General features: G+C 32.2%; 1 protein-coding gene across 1 annotated transcript; it reads left to right on the forward strand.

Moving 5' to 3' along the window:
- Positions 1-12,789: 12,789 nt before the first annotated feature.
- Positions 12,790-14,803, forward strand: LOC7475607 (NAC domain-containing protein 100). Its single transcript, XM_002321411.4, has 3 exons — positions 12,790-13,512; positions 13,617-13,894; positions 13,990-14,803. The coding sequence occupies exons 1-3, from the start codon at positions 13,323-13,325 to the stop codon at positions 14,599-14,601; spliced, it is 1,080 nt and encodes a 359-aa protein (XP_002321447.1). The 5' UTR covers positions 12,790-13,322; the 3' UTR covers positions 14,602-14,803.
- Positions 14,804-26,969: the final 12,166 nt, after the last annotated feature.

Below are 26,969 nucleotides of genomic sequence, written 5' to 3' on the forward strand. Positions count from 1 at the left end.
GATAGAGATGTATTGAATATTTAATTTTTTATTTTATTAATTAAATGTTTTAATTTTAACTTTTTATCAATTGAAAAAAGACATAATTAATTGTTTTTATGAATATTTGTTGAAGATTTAGTGATGTATTAATTAAATGATGACATGAATCATAGTTTTTAGATTCGGCCCGGTTCAAGACCTGGGTTCTGGGCTTTGACCGGGTTACCGGGTCACCCGGATCAATTTTTTTAAATCAAAATGACGTCGTTTTAGTAAAAAAAACAAAAGTCAATAGGTTGCAACCGAGTTTTTGACCGAGTCTTGCCGGGTTGTCAAGTCAACCCACTGGATCAGCCGGGTGACACCGAATTTTTCCTTTCTTTATTTTTTTTTAACCCGGTCCGGTTCCAACTCTAGATCAACCCGCTGGACTATGACATGAATACTATAATTTTATATAAAAAAATAATGTTATTTTTAGATATATCATTCACCAACTAAACCATGTAACACGCATCAACAATCTAGCTTTTATGTTTATAAAATGTCTTAAATTAAAACTTTTAAAATTTGGTAAAATAAAACCAATATTTCATGCTTGCGTTTATGATATTGACTTTTTTATTTTTCTTTAATATTTTGGTGTCTATGTCATTATTTAAACATTAACAAGTTTTTCATAGATGTACACCAAAATTTTTTAATTGTAACATTATCTATTAATGATGGTAATTTAATTGATAAAAAATAAAACTGTGACATGAAAATGTAAAAAATTAAAAAAGATTTCACACTTGTGTATTTAATATTATAGTATAAAATGCTTTTGAATTAAAAATATATTAAAATAATATTGTTTTAGATTTTTTTATTTTTGATATCATCACATTAAATTTATTAAAATATATATTTTAAAAAAATCAATTTGATGTTTTCTCATGTGAATTTTTTTATTTAAAATATTTGCATAAGAGCATAATACTTAATTAATTATCTCTTTATTCGAATGTAAAAAAGGTCAAGAGAAAGAAGTTCTCATTTCAGATGTAAATAACATGCCGGGAATCTCGCTAATTAAAATAACTTTAATCTTTGTATAAAAAATTGACTCGAAAAAGCTCTAACCGTTGAACAAACTACAAATCAGTCTGAGATTCTCACTTGCATGTGTTGCCACTAGGGTGAGCAAAAAAATTCGATTTGGTTACTTTTTTTGATAAAAACCGAACCAAACCGAAAATAATCACCCCTAGTTGCCACTGTTGACATAAAAGTTATAGATGAAGAGAATTGCAGAATATTTCTCGAATATTCTTCATCAATAAGCACAATCAATCAATTAATTAATTGCAAAAGAACTCTTGTTGTTTGGTTGAAGAATTGCCCTCCAAAAATCCAATGCACCATTTGGCTAGCTATTCGGAATAAGCTCATCACGAAGAGTTTCTTGTTTCATCTCCCATTTAGTGCTGGAGGCTCAAACAACTTGCAACCTTTGTGGTATAGCTATTGAGAACACTAACCACCTTTTTATTCATTGTGATTTTGCTTGGAATATTTAGATGAGAATTCTATCTTGAAGGGGAATTAATGGATGTTTTTCTAGGTGTTTGGATGATATGTTATATCAATAATCTATGTTGGTTATTGGAATTTTTTTTTTTTTTTAAAAAAAAAGCTTTAAAGCTTTTATCCTTCTGCATAGCCTGGAGTATATGAGTAATCTAGAATAATATTGTCTTTCAAGAAAGTACTGCAGATCTTAGTTCTTGGTTTAGCTTGATCCTTCATTGTCTTTTTTACTAGCTGAAATCCTCTAATCATCCGTTCACATATTCGATATCTGATCTTCTAATAAATGCAGATGACATTAAGTTTTGAACAAACCATCGTAGGACTTTCTAGTGTTGTTTTTAATTTGTTTGTCTGTTTTTCCTTTACATATCTCAATGTAAGTTTCTTATTTTTTTTTTTTTATGGTTACCGTCTAAATAACCATGTTTTAATAAAATCAATAATTATATAAAAAAAAAAATAATCTAAATCTGCCTTAACTTTGACTCCCTCACTTCCAATCATTTCTGGTGTATAATGTACATTTTGAACCATAAGTCTAGGATTTGCATGCATGGTTTCCTCCACTTCATATGTTAGGAAAATAGATTTTGAATCTTTTATTAATAATAAGAGAACTTTGTATTTTGGGTTAGCACCAGGTATCGAGGCCAGAGCCCGACAAATCCTGGGGGTGCACCGGTTAATTCATGTACTTTGCCAAAATCCGATGGCCTTACAAAGTTCTTTGCACCTGGCAAGAGTCGAACCTAAGATTTTGAACAGAAGCACATTGCCAAGTCTCAACTCTTTTCTGCTAGGCCAACTCCATGGAGTTGATCATGTAGAGCGTTAGAAAATGTTAGACCGAAGTCTCATAAAAACAATGGAGATCCTTAGACTTGAACTATAAATACATAATAACTTATGACTAAACCAACTATTATTGTTAGACCTGGTTTGATGATTGAATCGAATTTTTTTTTTTTTGTATTTATTAAGTGTTTGAGATTGTAGTTGAATCATGTATCTAAAAAAATTAAAATTTTTTTAACTTTAAATTAATTTTTGTATTTTTGGATTGTTTTTATGTGTTGATATCAAAAATTAAAAAAAATTATTTTAATGTATTTCCAAGTAAAAAATACTTTAAAAAACAACATTTATTATTATCTCAAACAAACACTAATTTTATTAGCTCAATATATTTTATGTTTCAACTTAAAACCCCGATCTGTGTCAGACTCATCTAAATACCACGTTTTTCAAGTAACCCACGATGTAGGTTCAGGTTTAACAACTCCAATTATTATTGTTATATATATATATATATATATATATATATATATATATATATATAAAAGAGCTGTATCAAAGAAGAAACAACATTACAAGCAACTCATATCGGCGCAGAGAATACATGAGACGTCCTGGTTTGGTTGTCAGGTGTAAACTTAGGCCCTTTCTCCTTCCTCTTCAAAACAAGAACAACTAAGGCCATGTTTGTTTCCCGGAAAGTAGTTTCTGGAAAACCACTTTTCAAACTTTCCTGTGTTTGTTTGCCATTAGAAAAGTTGGTCAACGGAAAAATTTGGTTTAGTTACAGGAAAGTGTTTCCCCTTTTGGTTGTGTTTGTTTTCCGAAAAGTGGTTTCCGTGAAATCACTTTTCAAACTTTCCTGTGTTTGTTTGCCATTAGAAAAGTTGGTCAACGGAAAACACTTTCCAGTCAAAGGAAAATTTGGCTTGGTTTTCAGGAAAGTGTTTTCCTGAAAAATTTGGGCGGAAAACACTTTCCGGAAGTTGTGAAAAATTTAACAATGTCATTATTTGCTGATTATATCAAATTTGATCCTCAAACTTTTGATTGCTATATATAATTTGTTTTGAATATTTATTTTTTAATTTCATCTCTTAAAATTTAATTTTTATATTAATTTTGGTCCTTATTTTTATAATTGCTATTTGTTTTTTCCTTGTCATTTTTTTATTGAAATTTTTTATCCATCAAAATTGGTCCTCATTCTTTTGATTGTTACTTATTTTATTTGAAATAATTTATGAAATGTTAATTATTATTATTTTAATTTCTTCATCTTTCATGTTTTTTTTTTAATTTTTTAGATTTGATCTCTATTATTTTGATTATTATTTATTTTATTTGAGATAATTTATGAAATTATATTTTTTTTCAATTTCATTCTCATTCAACTTTTTAATTTATAAGATTTGTTCCTCATTATTTTAATAAACTTGAGAAAAATAAAACATTAATAAGTTATTTTTCAGCTCATTTTCCATGACATAACCAAACACTGGAAAATATTTTCCAACTTATTTTTCATCACACTACCAAATATCGGAAAATACTTTCCCGGAATTCACTTTCCAAAAAAAAACTATTTTCCAACAAACAAACGGGGCCTAAGGTCAATTGGTTTGACGATTAAAACAACTATATAAACTCCCACCTAGTTTATCCAAAGATTCACTTTAAATTTTCTTTCTCCTTGTAAATAATTTTATATGTAGTTTTTGAAAATCAAAACCTTATACTAAAATTAAATAGCCTCTCTCTCTCTCTCTCTTTTTAATAACAAATAATTATATGCATTTCAAAAAAAAAAAACATAACAAACAAGAAACCTATAAATACAACAGGAAATAACGAGGATTTAAACTTTGATTAGTTTGAGAGAGCATGGAAAAGCATTCAATTTTACCCTTATGTTTGTGTTAATTGTGCCATAACTTAATTTTTTATTTCCCTAAAATTTCTTATTTTTCATGTAAAAAAATATAAATATTTTTCTTTCGAAGAAGAAGAAGAAGAATAAAAGAGAAAAGATAATATTTTGGATCAAGCATACAATTTAAACCACCAGGTGAATGGATAATTTAGGGTCTTATTGAAAAAATATTAGAAAATGAATTGAAAATGTGGTCAAGACTGCATAAATTAAAGGTTTAAGGACCAACATGAACAAGATTGTAAAGTTTGACAGTTCAATTTTGACAAATAAAAACTTGATTAAGAAGAAAGTTGAATATGGGAGCAAAATTACAAAATAGGAGAAGCCAAGGGCTCAATGGAATTTTGGAAGGGTTTTGGCCAAAATTGAAATATTTAATAAGTTTAGGGATGTAATTGAACTTTTGGATTGATTTAATTAGTGCAATTAAGAACTTAATTGAAGAAATATGAAAGTCCAGGAGTCAATTCAAGTTGAAATTGCAAGGAATAAATATCTAGGGAGCAAAATGAATAGGCATTTAGCTTCCAATAGTTTAATTGACTTAATAGGGCTGAAATTAAAAGAATTAGAATTTTAAAAATCAACTCAGGATTGAATTGAATAAACTCAAAATAAAGGACCATTTTATAAGGAATATGGAAATCCAAGAGTCCAATTGCAAAATTCTAGGGGTGAAATTTAAAAGCTTATAAAAGATAAGGAAGAATTCAGGCTTAATTGAAAGATTTCAGAAGTTAAGGGGGCAAATTGAAAAATGACTTTAATTTAACCTAAATCCCTCCTAGCAGACGACTCGTCGTATGGTTTTAAATCAAGGACTCGAATGACATGTCGTTCGAATACTGTTCATTTTCTTCTTCCTTTTGAACCAGAAAAAGCTGCCCGAGAAACCATCAAAATGACTTTGGTTCAACCCAGTCTCCCCACCAAACCGCACCAAATCTGCCCTAAATCATAGCCCAGATTACCACCTCTGAATCTCACATGTTTGATTTGTTTCCTTCACCCCTACGATGCTCCTCTGACATGAAGAAAACCCATCTTCAACGGTCTAATAATGGCAGGACTGTCGGTGTCCTGTTTTCACCAAATGCGGCACAAGATTAAGACGTTGAGAGGATCTCATTTCCTTTTTTTAAAAAAGGAGATCGACAAGATCAGAGTGCAGGGGCGGGTTTTTTGGGAGGTGATCCCATGTTTATCCTATAAAACCGAATTGAGGCCACCGTTAGCAAGGGAGGAGAAAAAAAAAAGGAGAGGACCGGAGAGCTTCAAGTTTTTGACCGCCAGCGAGGACATAAACCAGCCTCTCCTCCACCATTACCTCACGGTCTCATTGTCATTTCAACCCTTCCTCACGTACGGCAGCAAAACTGACCTAGCGACGGTAGCCATCATCACAAACTCCATCACCATCTACCAGCCTCTCCTCCTTCCATCTGCACATCCTATGTTCTCTCATCTGAAAAGGAGTTTCAAAGAATAGTCCAAGATTTGTCTCATTTTGGAGTTTTCCTCCGGGATTCAAGGCAATAAAATATCAAGAAATTCTTGCGTCGTGTGGTGTGGGCATATTCAAATAATCATCAAAATCTTCACTGCCGTGACAGGCACGTAGCTTTGCAACCCTCACTCCATTATTTAAATCTAAGATCAATGTTAAGCATGCTTCCTTTCTTGACTTGGTGTTCGAGCTAAGAGTACAGAAGAGTCTAAAACAAAAACCATTCTTTGAGTTAATCATATGGTTAAACAAGAAGGTTTTCACATTACAGTGCTGCTTTTATTTCCTTGCTTATATAATTTGATGTATTCTTCAATATTGCATGCTGCCATTTCCTTTAAGTTGTCAAATGAAAGATCCTAGTTGTTTGGGTCAAGGCCCATCCTAACCGTTTACGGCTAGGGATAATTCTTCTCCATGCCCAACTTTTCTTTCCTCATGTGTTCACCCATGCATATTTTTCCCTCCATGCTTAATTTTCAACTCATGCACACATGCATTGTAAATACACGGGAGAAGAAAAGAAATTTGATTCATGTGCTGACATAGAGAAGATAGGAGAAAGAAATAAGAGAAGAAATTAAGGGAAAAAAAGAATGGGTCACTAGGAGGTTGTCAGAGTCTTGTTTTCAATATCTTCATTATCATTAAAAAAATCTTGACGAGAAAAACTATTAATACCTAGAAAAACAACCAAGTATGTCAATGATCACCAACATTTTCTCTCTAGCTCATATACTTTCGCTTTCTTCCTTTCACACATAATTTCTTCCTCCTTTTCTCACCATAAGTGTTGTCCAATACGTACACACTAGATATTTTTTTGAAGTTCTGATGAGTTAAAAAGCAGTGTTGTACATTTCCCACGTATAAAATTTTCTATGCTTTACTACTAACACATTTTTTTGCAAGTACATATTTTTTATAGGGTTCGCTCTACATTTCTAGCCAATAGACATGATGCAAACACGCATGCAGGCAGCGTTATTATTTTTCACCTGTTTACGTACATAGCCAGTTTATACAGCATTTTGACGAGATACTTATCGTTAAAAGGTGTGTGCGTGTTTGCAGAAAGCATAAATTATTTCCACTTCCAAAAAAGTTGTTGCATCTCTTCCTCTGATATACTGTTTTGAAACTGAAAGGATCTTCTTCTATAATCTATAGTGGCAAAAACTGGATGCTGATTCCCCCCTCTGACATATAATTGAATGCTGCCAGGCTTTGATCAATTCAGTTGGTTTGGAGAATCAGCCAACTCCCTTCAACAGATTGAAGTCCTTGAAGCCAGATTTACTTAATTTTAGTTCGTCTAATATACCTGCAAAAGTGAACTAATTGAATCAAACATGAACGTGCTCATGTTTGTATAAGAATGCCAATTATGTGTTGAACTGTTCCAACTAAGGTCCGCTCAACACATTGCTTGGCTTGTGGTCTTAAGGTCATTTCACGACATTTTAGCATCTTTAGAATTTGTTCTTGAGAAGCAAGATTCTGAGGAAGGTTTTATAACTTGATTCTTCGTTTACACCTGTTCCTATAAGCTATCATTGTCAAGGAGTAATTTCCTTTTGTAGAATTTGAGTCTTCTCTTAATTGCATTTTGATTAACCGATAAATTTTTGTATATATTTTCATGTCGGATCCGGGAAAACACCAAAAAATAAAATATAATTTTTCTAAACTCTCGAGCATGCTGAGTTGGCATGCACCAACTCTAAATACCCTAGCATAAACGTGTTGGGTCTGACAGTGCGCCAAGCCCAGACACTGCTGGGTCTGGCAGGTGCTGTCAGCCCAACAACTTGGCATGACACTCTATCATGCCAATGGGGTGGGCTTGACACACATCTTCCAGGGTGTCGAGCCCCAGGATTTTTGCCATCACACATCGAGTGTGGTCAGACACTCAATGTTCATTTGGGCGTAACACAAGACCGGATCCATTACACCCATGGATTCAAATAGAATGCCTGGATCTAATGCCATACTTGCACATATTTTACATAAATATTAGAGGAATTATTGCTTAACAAATAGATTTAATTAAACAAGTCTATACTTCATTAACACCATTAGGTGTATTAAAATCTTTCATGACCCATCGTGTTTTCATCTTTTAGCTGGATAAAATGAGTGGATCATAGTTCACAATATAAAATTAATTTATAAGGATGAAATGACTCCAATCCCTCCACTCTAGCAAACAGAAAAGGTTCAGGGCTATAAATATTCCCTGAACTACTTAAGTAAGTAAGTCATAATTTTCATTCTCTATTGCATATATATTTTCAGAGTTTATGACTTTAGAATATCATTGCGTTGTCTCTTTCTAAAAAGATATTTAAATATCCAAAAGTACTCAAATCTATAAAAGATAACCTTTTACAGGTACCAACCACCAGCTACCTTGGCCTACCAATCACCATGTACAAGCTATCAGCTATTTTGGTTAGGAAAAATAGATTAGATTGCTAGAATAAATAGATTAACCGATAATTCAACACATAAATTTTGCTCCTAAACTCTTTAATGTTTCGGGTCGGGACATCTTCACAGTGCTCGGTATTGTGTGCTAGTCAATTAGCAATGATGGTGGTAGCTGGTTCGCTTGTTTTCTTTTTCGTTATCTGAAATATAGGAATTGAAATATTGTTACCACTAGTGACCTTGATCATGATATGCATGTTTAGAACTGGGGAAATTGGTATTTTCGTGATTAGGATAGTCCTTTGCCCAAAACAATCTGATGATTTGTTGGTTCATTCTCTTGGGGATTGGTCTAGCTATGTCCCAGGGAAAGGAATGGGGCATCAGCTGACAAAAAACATTCCCAGGATCAACATCACAATCAGTTATGGTAGATGAGCTTTCTCAATTAAGAAGCCAGGGAGCCCCAAAGAGCTTATCAGCTTGCAACTCTAAATATCGGAGAGCTTTAGGAGGTTAACGAGTCTTAGTGGATTAATTCCAGAATAGTTTTGCATGCATCCATTTCAGTCATTAGCACATGTTGTTTCTGAGGCTCAGCCTTCTTGAAATGTTGAGCAGGTACAGTCAGTTTTTAACCTATATTATACTCGAGTAAAGGCTGTCATGTGAGTTCTTAGTTCTTAAACTGTATATGAATCTCTAATGTTTCCTTTGAGATTTGGAGCACTAGTCGTGGATTCGATATTGTATTATTTTCTACAAGGAACAGTGCTTCTGTACAATTTTCTATTTAATTATTAGCTACAAAAACTCAAGTTCAGCCATATGGACACTGTTAATCAGCTGACAAATACGTTGTGTTTTTCGGAATGTTGCAGGGTCACAATTAGGTTGGCTTCATGCCTTACACCAGTGCACAGTTACAATGCAAATGGGAGTTCAAGCTAGGAGTGAGCATTTCTACTTTTGAATGTTTATACAGTGACTAGTTTTGTTAGCAACATGTGATGAATATTTTGCTAGAGGAGTTCAATTCCAGTGGCACACTTTTAGAATTTCCAACTAAAATGAATATGTAAACTTATTATGAGAAAGAACTCGTAGCTTTAGCTTGTGTTGTGCATGTGGGAATGAGAATTTTCGCCATAGACTGTTTGAGAGATTGTAGAATTGAAGACTGATATGTTCTATTTTGGCCAGTGGATTGCAATGCTGATGAAAGTTGTTGCTGTAGGAGTGACATAATTAGTCACTGGAGCTGTAGATGTCTCTGTAGTTTTGGCGCCCGGGACCTATCCTAAAATACCAGTAATCGTTGCTATTAAAGCAATGATATTCACCATTCTTGACTTGATTATGGTGAATTTATTACTAGGATGGTTATTCATAGAACAAATTTGGTCGATTTGGGTATCCAAGCAAAGTGATTGTCCAAACAATCTGTCAAAGATTTTCACTGCTCTGAATTAGCATCTGCAGAAATGAAAATGCTTCAATAGCCACGCCAAGCAAAGGTTAGGAAAATCTTGGCATTAAAATTAGCAGACAGACTCCCGTGATTTCCAATTGTCAATGATAACCTTCTTTTGACAGGAGCAGCTGTGACAGAGGTGGATGAGCTGAATCCCTGCCCCTCGTGGATAAGGAATCTTCTTAATTTGAAACGTGGAAAGAAAATTCAAGTCCAGGACAGCAGAAGAGTGAAGGCAGTAGAGAGATATGACAAATTAATACCCATGTCTTCCTACAGTCCTCGGAAGATCAAAGAAGCAGGATTTGAGATGGTGAAGATTAGAGCTCAGAGGAAACATACGGGATGGAAAGAGAAGACATTGTTTTAGCAGGGAAGTAATGATAATCAAAGTGGTGGCTCAATCAATCCAACTTTATCAGGAGCTCCTTTAAGCATCCAGTGAGCTTGTACAACGAAATCGAGCCAATCATCAATAGATTCTGGGTGAGGGAGTAAAGGCGTAGGATGGAAAATGCACTAGCATCGAGTTCTCCGCCTTCAATATTGCTGTGTTGGTTGAGCAGGGATGGTGTTTAATCAAAGAGGAAAAGTCACTACAAGCTCATATTTTCAAGGCTCACTGCTACACCAAAACTTTCCTTGAAGCTTCACATAATGAAAGGGTTCAATTAGGCCATGGAAAGACTGTTAGCAAACCCAACTGAATGCTTTCGGATCACTTTAATTCTTTTGATCACGAAGCCACAATTGATCAGTTGATGGATAGAGACGCAGATAAGTGGAATGTTGATCCCATCAACTCTGTGTTTCTTTCTTTCGAAGCCCGTCAAATTCTCCAGTGTCCACTCTGATTGTGGAAGAAGCCTACAGGAAAGCAGTCTGGCATGTGCACAAAAATGGCGACTTTTCTGTTGAAGTCCATACAATCTCAAGGCAACATCCCACGGGCTAAAATCCGTGACGCTTGGATAAAAGTTAGATTCTTAAGGTTATAAATCTAAATTGTAAAGAAATTTAGAAAAAACTTAATGTTTTATTAAAAGTCTTAATAATAATTTTTTCTTTCTATTAATATTATTCTTAAAATCCTTTATAGTAAATGATTCTTAATTAAAACTAAAATTCTTTAAAAGAAAGAATTTCTAATTAAAATTAATGTAATTAATAGAATAGTATTAGGATTCTTAAATAGTAAAATATTAAATAAATTAAAAGTACTAATCTAAATAAAAAAAATAATTCAAATACAATATTGGTAAATAAAAACAATATCACACAATAACTTCCAAACCTTATTTGAATGACTTCTCAATCCCCGATCATCATGAAATTTTAACCCAATAGACAACAGGGCTTTCAGAATCTTCTGTTGAAATTATAGTTTTATCCAACAATCGAGTTAAAAGTGCTTGATTTAATAAACTACATCTTGAACTTTTATTAAACTCCTTAAAACCTAAAAATCTTAAGCATTAATAAAATAATGCCATAAACATTATTATGCCAAGAAAATAGAAGAAATTTCCCTACTTCAATCCTCTCTATTTCCAAAAAACTTGTCCTTAAGTTATCTATGAAGAATTAAACTCTTCCACTCCAAGTTAACAAATATTTCAAATATACTATTGTAGCTAATATTTTCACGAATCAGCATATTCTTGACTGGTAAACTTTAAAATTTAATTTATGATGTGCACGTGATCAAGAAAACTTCATTTTTAATGTTTTGCTTTCCATTATTAAAAAGTTCACTTTTAGTTTCTTCATACATTTTTTTTCTTCATGTTTGACCTCATTATCATCTATAACTTTCAATACTTCAACCTTTGAATATAAAAAAGCCTTCATGATAATCTTTGAAAATAATTTTAGGAGGATTTTCATAACTACCATGTCCTTGTTTGTAACATTTTTATCCATGATCATTGTTTACCACTAGCTTCTCAACTTCAAATTAAAAAACTGAAACTATTTATCAACTCTTTGATCATGTTCATAATTAAATAACTTTAAAATTTTATTTTCACCAAAATCCTTGATGTTTTTCCTCCTTGCCTTTTGAGAATGTAGAACATAAGGCAAATAATAATAATCTATTTGCTTATTTATTCAATATAAAATATCTTTATAATTATCTTGTATAAACTCTAAAATTAATAATTCTTTCAAATCTTGCCAAGATGAAATTAAAAGTATACCGATACGAGTTCTAAAGTATAAAAATTCAAAACACAATTCTCTACCACCACAAGAAAGTTTGTATATGACAAGTCCTATTTTTTTTATGATAATGAACCTTGTTGAAATAAAAATAAGTTCTCAACTTTGTCAACTACTTAATAAATTTTTTCTTTAAAAATCTCCCATCAAATAATAAAATCTTATCAAATTCAAAAATACATCAAGGGTTTACCGACTCGACTCGAGATAAGTCTTGAAACAAGTTTCTCTTCTCTTCACGATCTCTATTTATGTTATCCATTAGTCAAGCTACATCTGTTATGATTTGCTCAAAACGAAGAGTAGTTGGCATAATTCGAGAAATTTTTCCCTCTAGACTGGTGGTTTCCTAAAAAATTACGGTGCTTTCAGGACTGGCAGGCATGAAATTAGCGAAATTGGAATTCTCTCTCACACAGAATTATATGGACTAAGGGGCTGTCGAGAGTTAGACCCAGCAGCTATCCCTTTGGAACATCTCCATGTAATTACGGAATCAAGTAAGGCACATATGGTGGAGACTGGTGAAAAGCAGAGATTAAGAAACAGTGCACAATTTTCCACAACTGAAGATAGAGCCAAGGGTGGATTACGCCTCTACAACTAAGGTTGAGAATTTGAGATGACAGGAAGTGAAGAGTAATTCTGAGAAGATCCGGTGAATATCCCTTCTGTATTTCCTCAGGTGATTATGGGAACCACCAAATGGAGGAGAGAAAGGAAGAAACGGCACAGAATTCTTCAGAAATTCAGGTAAACCTCATGGGTGGAAAATGCCTTGAAAGCTAAGAAAGGTGAGATGATAAAACTGAAGAACAAGCCTGACATGAGAATCCCATTAACATTTGGGTGGACAAATAAGTAGCCAAGTCAGCCAATACTGTAGTTGATTATTAAATTTCTAACACCCCATAGTTAAAAGAGAGAGAACTAAAACAACCTACCAAAAAGTTGCTTTACGTAGCACGTTTCTTGCTCTCTAACACCTCAAGTATTTAGGGGCTTCTGTTCCTACGACGTTGTGCCTTTTCTCTTAAGATCTCTCCATATTTCAGGCATATAACTTTTTAATTCCATGGCTTCTCCCCTTCCACTCTCTCTCCCAATCTCTACCTTTCTTCCTAACTTCCCATAGCTTTCTAACCTTTTCTGTTTCTTTTAGCTTTTCACTTTCCATCGAATACTTGCAGGCCTACTGATTTCTTTACAAGGTTCCTTGAACCTGGAGAATTAGTCTTGTTTGATCAGTGCCCATTTGACACAGGAGGTTATATATAAGGGTTGGGATTGGGTTCTTAGACTTAATAGCGTATTTATCAGACACAGAAAAAACCAGTTTCTGAAACAAAGGTCCTACTGTAGAAAACAAGACGAGGGTTTTAGCTTTCCAAGAAATGGAAAACATTTCTGGGCTTGGTAAGGAAGGTGATGATCAGATGGATTTGCCTCCTGGATTCCGGTTCCATCCAACCGATGAAGAGCTTATCTCTCACTACTTATACAAGAAGGTTCTTGACATCACCTTCTCGGCTAAAGCAATTGGAGATGTGGATTTGAACAAGTCTGAACCCTGGGAACTGCCATGTAAGTCCTTCTAGTAAAATGATCATTTTCTTTCAATCTTTCTTCATAGAAATTATGGTAAGTTAGACCTTCTATCTTATGGCCATGTCTTTGTTTGGATGAAGGGAAAGCGAAGATGGGAGAGAAAGAGTGGTACTTTTTCTGTGTCAGGGACAGAAAGTACCCTACAGGTCTCAGGACAAATAGGGCAACAGAAGCTGGTTACTGGAAAGCCACAGGGAAAGACAAGGAGATCTATAGAGGAAAATTCCTGGTTGGAATGAAAAAGACCCTTGTATTCTACAAGGGTAGAGCCCCTAAAGGAGGGAAAACCAATTGGGTCATGCATGAATACAGATTAGAGGGTAAATTTTCTGTCCATAATCTCCCCAAAACTGCCAAGGTATACCTCTCCTCTGTTTCCTCTGTTTTTATCAATACTGTTTGTCTCCTTTTTTATTGTTCAAGTTAAGCTGATTGATTTTTGCTCTTGTGTAGAATGAATGGGTGATCTGCAGGGTGTTTCAAAAGAGTTCTGCTGGAAAGAAAACCCATATTTCAGGTCTAGTGAGATTAGGCTCGTTTAGTAATGAATTTAGCCCTTCTGGTCTGCCACCATTGATGGATTCTTCACCCTACAATTGCAAGATTAAGCCAGTGGCCGAGTCGGCCTACGTGCCCTGCTTCTCCAATCCCATTAATGTTCAAAGAAACCAACAAGACACGATTGATAGCTTTGACAATCATCTTTTAGCATTTTCAACAAACCCTTTAGAGGTTTTTCCACGAATCCCACTTTTGAATCCATTCTACACTCCTCAGGCTGTCCCGGTATCAGGAAACTTACAATATCCAGGTTCTGTTTTAATGCAAGACCACTCGATCTTAAGAGCCTTGATTGCAAACCAAGGCACAAACATGAAGCAGCAAAGTTTCAAGATTGAAAGGGATATGGTCGGTGTCTCACAAGACAGTACTACAGATATGAATACTGAAATCTATTCAGTCATATCAAATCTTGAAGTGGGAAAAAGGTCAGGTGATGATCAAGATGCAACACCTTCTACATTAGTTGCATCAACGGACCTTGATTCTTTTTGGAACTATTGAGAAACAGTGCTAGAAGACGAACCTCAAGTTGAAGAAGATCAAGAAAAAGAACAGCTTGATTTACTGTTATTATCTATTTTGAAATTATAATGTGGGCCTGTGTATAGATTTTCTTGATTCTGATTGACAAGTTGAAAGAGAGTGAAGCAAGAATTATGTATTGTAAGAAACTATTTTATGAATTTTTATGTTGTTTTTTCAATATCTGTTTTGTTGGCTGTTATTGTTATTGTCAAAATTGCTTTCGAATGCAGAATCTGTCACATATTAGATTTAGTTGGTGGCTGACTGATCATATTTTATAATTTCTCTTAAAAATAAATAAATAATTAAATATTGCATACACTCCTTTGGATTAATTAATGCTTACATTATTAGAGATTATGCTTACATCAATGGAGATTATGAGTTACATTCTCATAGTTTTATATTATATAGTACAGTTTAGGATGTTACGGAGACGGTAGGATATCTTTGAAATGATTTTTATCAACCAAGACTAAATCTTTCTTTGAACGATGAGTATATTTATTAAAATTTTATTTTCACGATCTCTCTAGATCCAAATTTAAAATAATAACATAAGAAACCTATCTATTTATAATGGGGCAAAGTCTCAAAAGGATTTGTCGGGACAAGTGGATTAACATTTATTGCAAAGATTAACACCCTCTTCTAATGCATCCATCGCATGGAGAGCTATTCATGAAGCCTTCACATTAGCGATTCGGACTTAAAAATCAAATATTTGTGGCTAGCTGGTACTTGTAATTTCGGCAATTTGATGATAGGGCTACATGACTTTGTGAAACACCTCATTACGGCAGTCCCTATTCCCTCTACTCCTCGTCTAGCTGACATGTGATTTGGAGAATGAATGATACAAATGTCTAGACCTCTAAATTAACATTTCTTTGGCTACTGAACATATCAAAAACATTGCTTGTTAATTTTATTTGGCCTTGGGTTTGGAAACTAAAAGCTCCTGAGAAAATACACATGATGCTTTGGCAGATTGTTCATAATAGTCTTCTTATGAACCTGTTTGGATGCAGAAGGAACAATTGTTAACTCTCCCATTTGTGGTTGTTGCAACCAGGAGGAGGAGGCTACTTTGTATTGCTTGCGAGACTGTTTCTTTGCTAGGGATGTTGGCAAAGTTGGGTCTTGTTAATGCTCACGGTTTTTGGAACTCTGATGTGATGGAATGGTTTAGAGATATAAGTTCTTCCAATGATTCTGTTTTTTTTTTTTTGGGTTTATGGTGGATCTAGAGGTGCATGAACATTATTTCATATGGTAATAATTATGCAGGTGACTGTGGAAGTTGCTAGTAGGTTTCACCGCGTTTGGTGATACTGACACTAACCTGCTTCCAGAACTTCTAGCTATTAAACATGGATTAGCTCTTGCTTAGAATCAAGGCTTTAGAAGGATTATCTGTAATTCTGATTCCTTGAATGCCTTGAGACTTATTAACGAGGGAAACTCCATTTTTCATAGGCTTAGAGCTATTATCATGGAGCTTCTCTCAAGGGATTGAGAGGTCTATCTTACTGATCATACATTAAGGGAAGTTAACTCACATGCTGATTTCTTAGCTAAGCTTAAGTGCCCTCATGCTTGTAGATTCTAGCTATGGGTACTTGTTATCATTGAAGTTAAAGACTCACCTTCAAGATTAAGTGCCCTCATGCTTGTAGATTCTAGCTATGGGTACTTGTTATCATTGAAGAGTCTGGTTTATTCTTATTTTTCCACTGTATCAAAAAAATATGTCATATTATGTCTTTATCAAAAAAAGATAACTCACAGTGATTCAATAATAATAATAATAAATAATCCATGTATTAATTAGGTCATGGAATGTTAGATCTCCTGTTCTCTTTTTTTTTTTTTAGTTTTAACGTGGCTGTCCGGGCCAGCTTGCGCGCACCTCGACTAATCCCACGGGCCCTGAAGTTAACGACCATATAAGCCTCCAGTGGTCATCATATGAGCAACCACAGGGTTCGAACCTGAAACCACAAAGGAAGCAAACCTCTTGATCCCAAACTCTTACCACTGGACCACCACCTAGATAGTTATCTCATGTTCTCTCTCTTTGATTATCACAGTTCATGCATTTGATTTACTTACAAGATTGAGGATGAGGACAAAAACTTTTGTTGGAGTTAGACGCAACCGATCAAATAAAGAAAGTCTATCATTTATTCTTTCATTTTCATGATGCACGCACCTTGTTTTCAAGCTCGAACACTCAAGAATGAATGTACCTATTTCTCGAAGATAAGGATATATAATATAATGATTATTTAAACTTGATTTATATTAGTTTCTAATATACCTTTCAAGTAAAATTATTAAATAAAATTATTTTAATTTAAAAGTTTAAGCTATTAAATAAAATAATAAAAATAGTTTTATATTACTGTCTAATATTCCCCACTACGCCACTTTTTTCTCATAATTAAGGACGAATATATCCTTGATTTTTCTATTAAATATTTTATACCATGTGGGGTTTTAATTTTTGGCGCATGAACATAAAATTTGGCAACCCTTTTAACTAGTTATTAGCTGAGTCCTACACGACAAGATCCTTAACTGTACATGAAACTGAAGAGCTTTTGTCTTGCACAAGCTTTTGTTGTGTCGGAAAAGATTTTTTTTCTTTTTCTTTTTGAATATGCCCTAGCCCCTGGTATATGTCTTCTCCACTTTAGAAAGAGTCCATCCAGCTAATGAAAATATGAAGAGCATTGAATGCTATATTACACATGTTTTCCTTCTTCTTTTCTTTTTAGGGTAGGCTCCCATGATGTTTATCATGTTTCTATTAAAAAAAAAAACATTTTGCTTGAATGAGTATGATTTTCAAAAACATTGTGAGTAAATGCAATATGGATTTCAACAATGACTTTTTTTATGATCAAAAACATGTGGTTAGTTTTGTTTTGTTTTCTATATATTTATCGCGATGTTGGAAAAAAAATTTGATGTTAAGTTGATGATTGATTTAGAAAAATAAGATATTTGATTGTATTAATTTAAATCAATTGAAGATTTAGGGGTCGGATTTGAAACTAGTAAAAATATTCAGACTCTTTTTTTGACAAAAAACAAAGACTAAAAAGAAAGAAAATGAAAAAGTAATCGGCACGTGTAACACACGTGCCAGCACATGGAGGGTGGTCTTTGTGCAGTGATGATGTGTGTGGCATTATTTGTGCTTTGAATATAGGTTTTTTTAGTACCATTGAAATCATCTCAAAGAAAGTTTTTTTATGGGGTGGTATGTAGTGACATTGGAGCTCTGATGTGGCTATGACGGCTTATTTTTCTTTTTCTTTTTTATCTCATTTTTTTATCTTTCTCTCTTCTTAATTTTTGTGCTTAACACTCTTCAAAATAGTAAAATAGTCGTCAATTTGGTGTCAAATTTAGTTTTTATTCTTTTAAATTTCTATTTTTTTTTATCATTTATTAATTTTTTTTCAATTTCACCATTCACTATTGGGTTAATTAGGGATTGAACTTCATAGTTTTTTATTTATTTATTTTATATGAGGTAATTTTGATCTCATGACCCGAGTTACTAGTTTGAAAGACTAACCCAAATGGAATTAGGCCTTTTTTAGGGTTCGTTTTATAACATTTTTTTTTTAATTTCATCATTTAACATTTAATTAATTAAGAATTGAGTTTCATAATTTTTTTCGATTTAATTTCTATGATATTATTATGGTCTTATGACCTAGTTTGCGTGTTTGACAGGTTGACTCGGGTTATTTTTTTGTTGTTTTTTAAATGAATTTGTATTTCAATTTCGTTCTTTAACATTGAGTTGGTTGGAAATTGGGTTTCATTTTTTTTATTTACTTTTTATGAGGTTATTCAATTCTCATGATCTAAGTTGCAAATTTGACAGTTTTGATCAGGGTTGACTTTACTCATTATTTGTCCATTTTTTAAAATTGAATACTCTTTTTTTTTCATTATTGTTTTTCAATATTGGGTTAATTAGGGATTAAAATTTATAATTTATTTAATTTTTTAATGGGGCTATCATGATCTAATGATTCAAATGATAAAATTTACAGATTAACCAAGAATAACTTAAGGTGGTTCAATATATTGTGATCTCAATATTTTTTAAAAATATCCTCCAAGATATCATCTTGTCGATACTTTAAAAAGTTGTTGTCAAATATGCATTAATTTTTAAGTTTGCGATTAATTTTTTTCAACTAGAAAACATGTTGAGAATATCTTTTTTAAATTTATTTTTAAATTTTTTTTTTAATTCAACCCCAGTGTAACACGATTTAAGAATTTAGTTACATACTTTTAAGATTTCAACAAATTTCTACCCCATAGTTAAGATCTATGTTCATATCTAGAAAAAAATTTGGAGGGACAAGAAATTATAATTTAAAAACTAGTACGAACACATACACACAAATTTATTTCAAGAAAAAAAAGTTATCACTACCCTCAATTTGGTGATATTTTTTTTATCAATTATCTAATTTCTTTTGTGAATTCTGTTAAGAAAGTCTTGAATTGGCTGTTGATTCTTTATATTTTATTTATAATATTTGGAATTTTGGAATTAGAATTTATTTTCTTGGGTGCAAAATATCAATCACGTGTGATGTGTCCCACGAGATGATGAGGTCAAGTTCATCAGGAGAGTTAGGTCTTTTTAACGGTCGACACGTAATCATATGGTCCCACAAGCTATTCCCGTGCTAATGAGACACGCGGCTCAGGTTTTGCTAACGTCACCTTCTCATCTTCAAATTCCACCACCATTACATGGCAGTGGGCCACTCACAGTGTTGCCACATGCGCTGCGATAAACGCGTGGACCCTCTCCCAGCTGTAACATGCTCTCGTTTGAAAAGAACGCCAAAGCTTCCATAACGGTATCTTTCACCACAGGAGAGAATCAAGGGAAAGAAAAACACAGTTCATAGTTTTTGTTTCAAGATAACGAGTGTTTTTTTAATCAATTTATCATCCATTCATATAAGATTAATTAATATAATTGATTAAAAATGTTATTAAACCTCATACCTGATATGATATGATGATCGATTAAATTTTGATTTGGTCAAAACTTAGTTTGAATTTTTTATAAATTAATATTATTTTAATTTTTTAAAATTAATATAATGTTGTTTTAATTGACCCGTGTTAATTCGTTCAACTCGTAATCTAGTTCATGGATTGAATCATAAGCTAATTCTTTTAATTTTTTGATAATGAGAAACAGAACTTCTTTTATATTTGAGTATCAAAAGACTCATTCATAAAAAAAAAAAACAAAAAAAACAAAACAAAAGATAAAATGACATATAATTTCTTAGATGAAACCAAAGAAAAGTGTTATATATATATATATTTTTTTAAGTAATGAAATCAGCATGACACTCCATGCGTGTGTTAATTACCATTATTTCTAGAAATTTCATGTAGGTCAACTTGTTAATTGATAAGATATTAAAAACACAGTTTAAAAGAAGAAATGTCAATAATGACCTTATCATTATATATATATATATTGGTTGGCCACTATTTTAAATCCCATTAAAAAAAAAAAGAAGAAGAAATTCCCATCATACATTTAAAAGATTGAAGACATGATTTTGGTAAGCTGATTGGTTTGTTGATGAATTTGAAACAGTGTGATATGCTAACAATGTTATAAGTATTTTTTATAATGTTGAAATGAAAATATATTAGATCGGCTTGGATTAACTTAGGTTAATCTGTCAAATTTATTATTCAGGTTCCGAGACCCTGATAACCCTGTAGAAAGCAAATAATTTTTTTATTAAACTTGATTCTCTATCAATAAAATATTAAGAAATAAAATTAAAAATAAAATTCAACTAAAAAAATGAGTTGATACAACTCGGATTAACCTGTCAAATCTAAATTATGAAACCGGGATAATCACATAGAAAGTAAATCAAAATAAATTATGAAGTTCAATTCTCAATAAACCAAATGTTAAAAGATCCAATTAAAAAAGGACTCAAATAACCACCTAAGTCAATAGAACAAACTCGTGACCAGGATCATGACCCTGAGATAATATCATAGAATGCCAGCTGAAAAAAATTTAAGAAATATAATTTCTAATCAACCCAATATTTGAGGGTGGAGTTGAAAAAAATTCAACATAAAAGACAAAAAAAACCCAAGTTAACCGGCATAACCCGTGATCCGGATCACAAGACCATGATAACTGCATAGAAAAAAAATAAGAAAAAGATTATGAAGCCGAATTCCCAATCAACCCAATATTAAAGGATTAAATTGAAAAAAAAATCAAATAAAAAGGACAAAAAATAACTCGATTCAACTCGAATTAACCTGTCAAAACTAGATCAAAAGATCAAGATAACTCCTTAGAAATTAAGTAAAAAAATTATAAAATCTCAATTAACTCAATGTTGAAGGATGAAATTAAAAAAATATATATTCAATCAACCTGATATTGAAGGATGAAGTTGAGAAAAAAAAATAACCCGAGTCAACATGACTAACTCGCAAAACTTATGATCCGGGTTATGAGTTCGGGATAACTCAATAGAAAGTAAATCAAAACAAATTAAACCCAATAATAAAAAATGAAATTAAAAAACAAAAGCTCTAATTTTTTTTTAAAGATCAGAGTAAAAAAAGCATTGATATTTCACTATTCATTACTGTGTTAAAATGCCAAGAACTTTTTAATATATGTTAATAATTTTAATATTTATTACTAGAGTGAAATGCTAAGGATTTTCAGTATATTATAATAATATTCATGGTTTGGATTGGATTTGATGAAACTAAAACATGATAGTAACCTGGTTCGTGTCCAGAGAGCCATTCTCTTCTTCTTCTTCTTCAAAACTTGACTCGTTTGGCCAATTGGTTGGCTCTTTCTATCAAATCTCCAAATTAACATAGTAATAGCCTAACTCTTAACATTTATTTTGGGTAGAATTTTTAGTGCAACTAAAGTGGCTCAAGCCCAGATATACAAAAAGGTGAAAACTGACCCAAACACAAAGTTCTAAGAACTAGCAAATCAAGGTCCAAATGATGAACAAATGCAGCACTTTCGACTTTTTGTCTTTTCACCATTCTTTTTGGATTCATCATTAGTGTGTCAATTGTGAGTTTTCTCCATGCGAGTATGCCATTGCTTACCCTTTTTTTTTTTTTTTTTTTTTGAGGTGTTGAATTATTTCTCCTCACCCTCCAACAAGACTAATTCCATCTATTGTCCATATTTTCAAACTTAACTAATAATAGATGAGTAATCAGGGTGTTTATGATTTAGTTCAGTTCAGTTTAAACAAAAAATTCCAATCGAATCAGAATTTTTAATTTTTAAAAAATTTAACTTGAATCAAAATAAAAATTAATTTAAAATAAACTAGTTCGGGTTAATTTTTTTTATTTGAAACCTGAAGACCCAAATCATTTTAAATGAGCTTGTTTATTGGGTTTTAACGACCTATTTTAAATTGGGTTTAAATAATTTTTTTATTGTACTTAGATTTTTGTAGGCTTTTATAACAAATTTTAAATTATTTGTAATACCAAACCAAATTGAATTATATGCAATTCATCAAGGTGTTCTCCCTTACAACAAATTGAATTATTCATGCAAATCTACTGATTCAAACCTAAGCAAAATAAATCCAACCAAGTTACAAACTAATGAACATATTCAATCCCAAGCAAAAAAATAATCTATAAGTTGTAATTTAAATTCAGCAAGAACATCAATAATTCAGCAACAAAAAGATTCACCAAGTCAACTACAAAAAGATCTAGCAAGTCAGATCCAACCACGTTAGTGATAGCCAAAACATTCCTATGAAAAAATCCAACAAATACACACAAAACAAATATTGAATTGAAGAAAAAATTCAGCAAGTTTGGGACACTTATGGTACCTAAGTTGTCTCCAATTGTTTTTGAATTATTTCCAACATTTGATGCCCAAGTTGCAGTGTCTTCATATCCCTTAAAGTTACTTTGAAATCTTAATTAATTCATTTACCATTAACATAGAGAAAAAAAGACGAGCCTTTTAGAGTTTAATGTCTTCTCATCATTGGATATCTATCCTTGGGTTTGTATTATAATTGTTATCATAACTCATTTTTGGATTATTCTTTTTAAATTTATATTTTTTTTCTTTTCAAAATAATAATAATAATAAAATAATAATAGCAAGGAGCCCGGCGACGTGAAAAAAGCTAGTTGAGAAAGGATTTCAAATGTAGAAAAATCAAGCTGTAATTTTGGATGGAATCGGAAGCCTAATTATACCTCATTATACCCAAAACTAGAGAAACAATATAGATTCAATATCAAATTAAATGATTATTAGATGAATCTACATAAAAATTAAGTCTAATGACATAATTAGATTTTTAATAGGCCAATTTAATTTAATCATGGGTCAAATTAAAAGTTTAATTATATTTAAGAATTAATTTGGATCCAATTAAAGGATTTAATTAGGTGCAAGGACTTAATTATAAAAATTAAGTTCGGGAGCCTAATTTGGGCTTAATTGAAAATATTGAAATTTTAGAAGACCAGACTTAATTTTTACAGAGTCAATTGGTTCAAATTAGGAGTAAAATCGCAAGAAAATCAAAGTTTGGGATCAATTAAGGGCTAAATTGAAACATCTCGCAACCAAGGACCATTTTGAAAATGACGCAAAACTCTAGGGACCCAATTGATTGGAATCAAGGGTGAAATAGAAGATAATTGAAAGTTTAATGGTTAATTGAGGATCAATTTGCATAAATCTAAGACCAAGGACCAAAATAAAAAAGGTGCTGAAATCCGAGGCTGACATTGAAGTTCAGCAAGGGCAAAATTGCATAAAATTAGAAGTTTAGGGTCAATTAGGGGTGTAATTAAAGTAAATTAAAATACGGATGACCAAATTGAACTTTGATGAAATCCCTGAATTAAACCTTAAAATCCAAAACGACGTCGTTTCATTTAAATGAAACGACATGTTTTGACCGAACAGTAAAAAGAAAAAGGGACAAACCAGACAACTTGTCGTCTGGTTACTATTCATCATCTTCTTCTTTTTCCACTCGAAAGCTGCTCTGATGGCCACATTTTTAGAGCATTTAATGCTTCATCTTCCAACCAAACCAGACAAACTATACACCAACATGATGGCCTAATACTTGACCATACCCCGATATAGTTTTTTTTGGCCGATTGACATCACAGCGGCCTCGACGCTTCCCCAAAGAGGCCAACTCAAGTAGCCTTGAGTTGTCAAAATCTGACAGTTCACGATGACAACTTTGAATCAACGGTTCGGATTATTCCAGTTCGAATCAAGGATCAATCTCGTATAAATAATGGTGGATTTCATGCATTGAGCATGAAGAAATCTGAGGCCAAAGTTGAGAAAAAAATCATGTCTTTTCCCAGTTTTTTTCTCCCCTCTCTGCCACCTCTTTGGCCTATTTCTTCGCTACGCGTACACCGTTGTTGTTGCCACTAGCCATACACTGGATTTCCCTGCACCACTAGGAGCATTACCAATAACCCTCTGCCTCCAGCCAAGTAAGGTTTTACTTTAATTTTGAACATTGAAGCTAATAGTAAATAAAGGTGAGAAAGAGAGTTACAGGAAAAAAGACATGATGCATTGCTATTAAGAGATCAAATATTAGAGAAAGAGAGGAAGGGTTGTGGGAGAGAAGAGAGCAAATTGTTGAGGTGGGGGGGTAAGGGTGGCTGTGAGAGAAAAATAAATGAGAGAATTAGGTTTGAAGTAAAATATGCCTTTTATACCTTGGTTGGTTAGAGTTACAAACTGAACTGGTCCAGTAAATAGTTTTAGAGGTTTGGAACCAACTCCGAACCGAATCGAACCGAATTTTTTTGAAGTTTTTTTAATTGGTTTTTTTTCTTGGTTTAATTTTCTCCGTTGTTTGGTTTCTTTGAACACCCCTAGTAGCAACAAACTTTGATACTCGAGTATTAAACCATGGATGACTATTCTTTTCATCCTAGTTTTACCAATAACAACTTTAAGTTCTACTTCAGAAATTTCATAATAAATTGATTTTACCTTATTGAAGAAGTGAGGGATCACCATGTCTTGTTACACAATTGACATCGGCTTGTTCCCGAGGAGTTGCAATCTAGTATGGTTCTTCTTTGAGAAGAGACTAGCTAGAATTTTTCATTATTCTTCTGGAGTTCTAACATTTGTAATATGCTTCAACATGTCTTTTTCATGGTGGTCTTCAAGAAAAACACTATTTTGTAACCTTTAATCTTCCGCTTATACAAGACTGATCTATTAATGTCTTCGACTGATTGTGTGTCTTAACTCTTAAGTACTGCTGAGTGCTGACTATCTCCTTGAGATCTTGGCCTTGCATGTAAGACATCATGCATGTTGCCATTGTAATTTTAGTTGCCAAGAAACCACGTAAAAAAAATTACCAAAGAAATGAGCTCTAATACTAATTGTAAAATAAATCTCAGTGGATTTTATGAAAGAGCAACTAATGCATGCATATACATGTGTTTAAGATTATGTATACATATATAACCCTTGTATATAGGGAGATTGTAATATAAGATCAAACTAATCTAATTTAAACTAACAAGGATTCTAAATGTAACTCTTTTTTTAATCTAGAAATCTTTTTTTTTATCTAATAAAAGATCAAATAAATAACTATCTTCTAAAAAGAATTGAGGTCTAACTTAACTCTAACATTGACTTATTCCAATAAAATCCTAATTCTAAACCGCAAATCTAAAATAGTATTTAATGTTGTGGTAAACGTTGTTTTTTAAAATATTATTTACTTGGAAATGTATTAAAATATATTTTATTTTATTTTTTAAAATTTATTTTTAATATCAATATATTAAAATAATTTAAAAACATCAAAACAATTTAAAAATATTATAAAAAAAAAAACACAACTAAACGGCACAAACAAATGGTGCCTGGGATCATATTTCCTTCCTTTTACATAGCAACGGAACACATTCATTTTGTTTGTTTGTTAACAGAAACTCGTCACGTTCATTAGGTAATAACATGATAGTGCTGACAAACTTACGTTGTCAGATTGCTAACAGAAATTTTAACCATCTAAGTGGTGGTCCAATGATAAAAGCTTGAGATCAAGAGGTTTATTCCCTCTGTAGTTTCAGGTTCGAGCCACGTGGTTGCTCATATGATGGCTACTGGAGGCTTACATGGTCGTTAACTTCAGGGCCCGTGGGATTAGTCGAGGTCCACGCAAGCTGGTCCGGACACCCACATTAAACTAAAAAAAAAACTAGTCATAGTAAAACTTATGATAAATATTATCTTAATTAAGACTAATGACACCAGCAAGAACTAATGAAGGCATGATGGAAGGATCAAAATGAACCATTAGGAATTTGTAGAATCACATTAAAACAGGCTATACTTGAAGGACCAATTTGAAATTTGGCAACAACAGAGATTACGGTTACAAATTACAATTAATTTTGGCCTTTAGTGGGCATTGACAAATGCTAAACATGCAATAATGGAATCCCTGAGCACAAAATGATGAAATCATCCTGCAGGTTTATGTTAAAGCAACCTTTTGGTTCTTCTTCTTTCTACGGGGAAAAAAATATATTTATGAGATAGCTTTACTGTTTGGTAACGCATATTTTTTTTGTAAAAGAATAATTTTAATTAAAAATATATTAAAATAATTTTTTAAGATGTTTTTTATAATTACATCAGTATATTAAAATCATTGAAAAATATTTTAAAAAAATTAATTTAATATTTTTTTAAATAAAAAAAATAGATTGAATTATATTACCAAAACAAAACATTGACAGGTGTGAACATTTACTTGTAGAACTAAGGATGCTTTAAATTACACAAATCTGACCATATCTATAGTATCTGCAAGAGGAATTCACCTAATTATTTCACCAAATGTGCAACTCAAGCTAAAAGTTAACCATAAACCCTAGTTAATCACTTTAACCCTATAAAAGAGTTAAAGTTTAACCCTAATTAACTTGTTTCCGCTATAAAAAATTGGATTTGCATATGACCATTTCAATAAAATGAAGAAACTATTTTTAAGATTGTACTATATTAATATTTTAGAAAAAAAGTGATAAATATATAAGAAACAAACTTGTTTCATTAAAGATATTAAGACATAAAATAAATATATTCTTAAAATAGTTTTGAAATAAATTTCTATATTATCAAAATAATAAATACACGCAGACATGTTATCCCTGCCTCTATTATCTTTGTCTTTTTTATTTTGATACAACAACCA

The sequence above is a fragment of the Populus trichocarpa genome, chromosome 15 (assembly GCF_000002775.5).
Source record: "Populus trichocarpa isolate Nisqually-1 chromosome 15, P.trichocarpa_v4.1, whole genome shotgun sequence".
Lineage (NCBI taxonomy): Eukaryota > Viridiplantae > Streptophyta > Magnoliopsida > Malpighiales > Salicaceae > Populus > Populus trichocarpa.

Coding starts and splice junctions, on each gene's coding strand:
- LOC7475607 (XM_002321411.4), top strand. CDS start 13,323: ATGGAAAACATTTCTGGGCTTGGTAAGGAAGGTGATGATCAGATGGAT. Junction 13,513..13,616: donor TGAACCCTGGGAACTGCCAT/GTAAGTCCTTCT, acceptor GTTTGGATGAAG/GGAAAGCGAAGATGGGAGAG. Junction 13,895..13,989: donor ATCTCCCCAAAACTGCCAAG/GTATACCTCTCC, acceptor GCTCTTGTGTAG/AATGAATGGGTGATCTGCAG.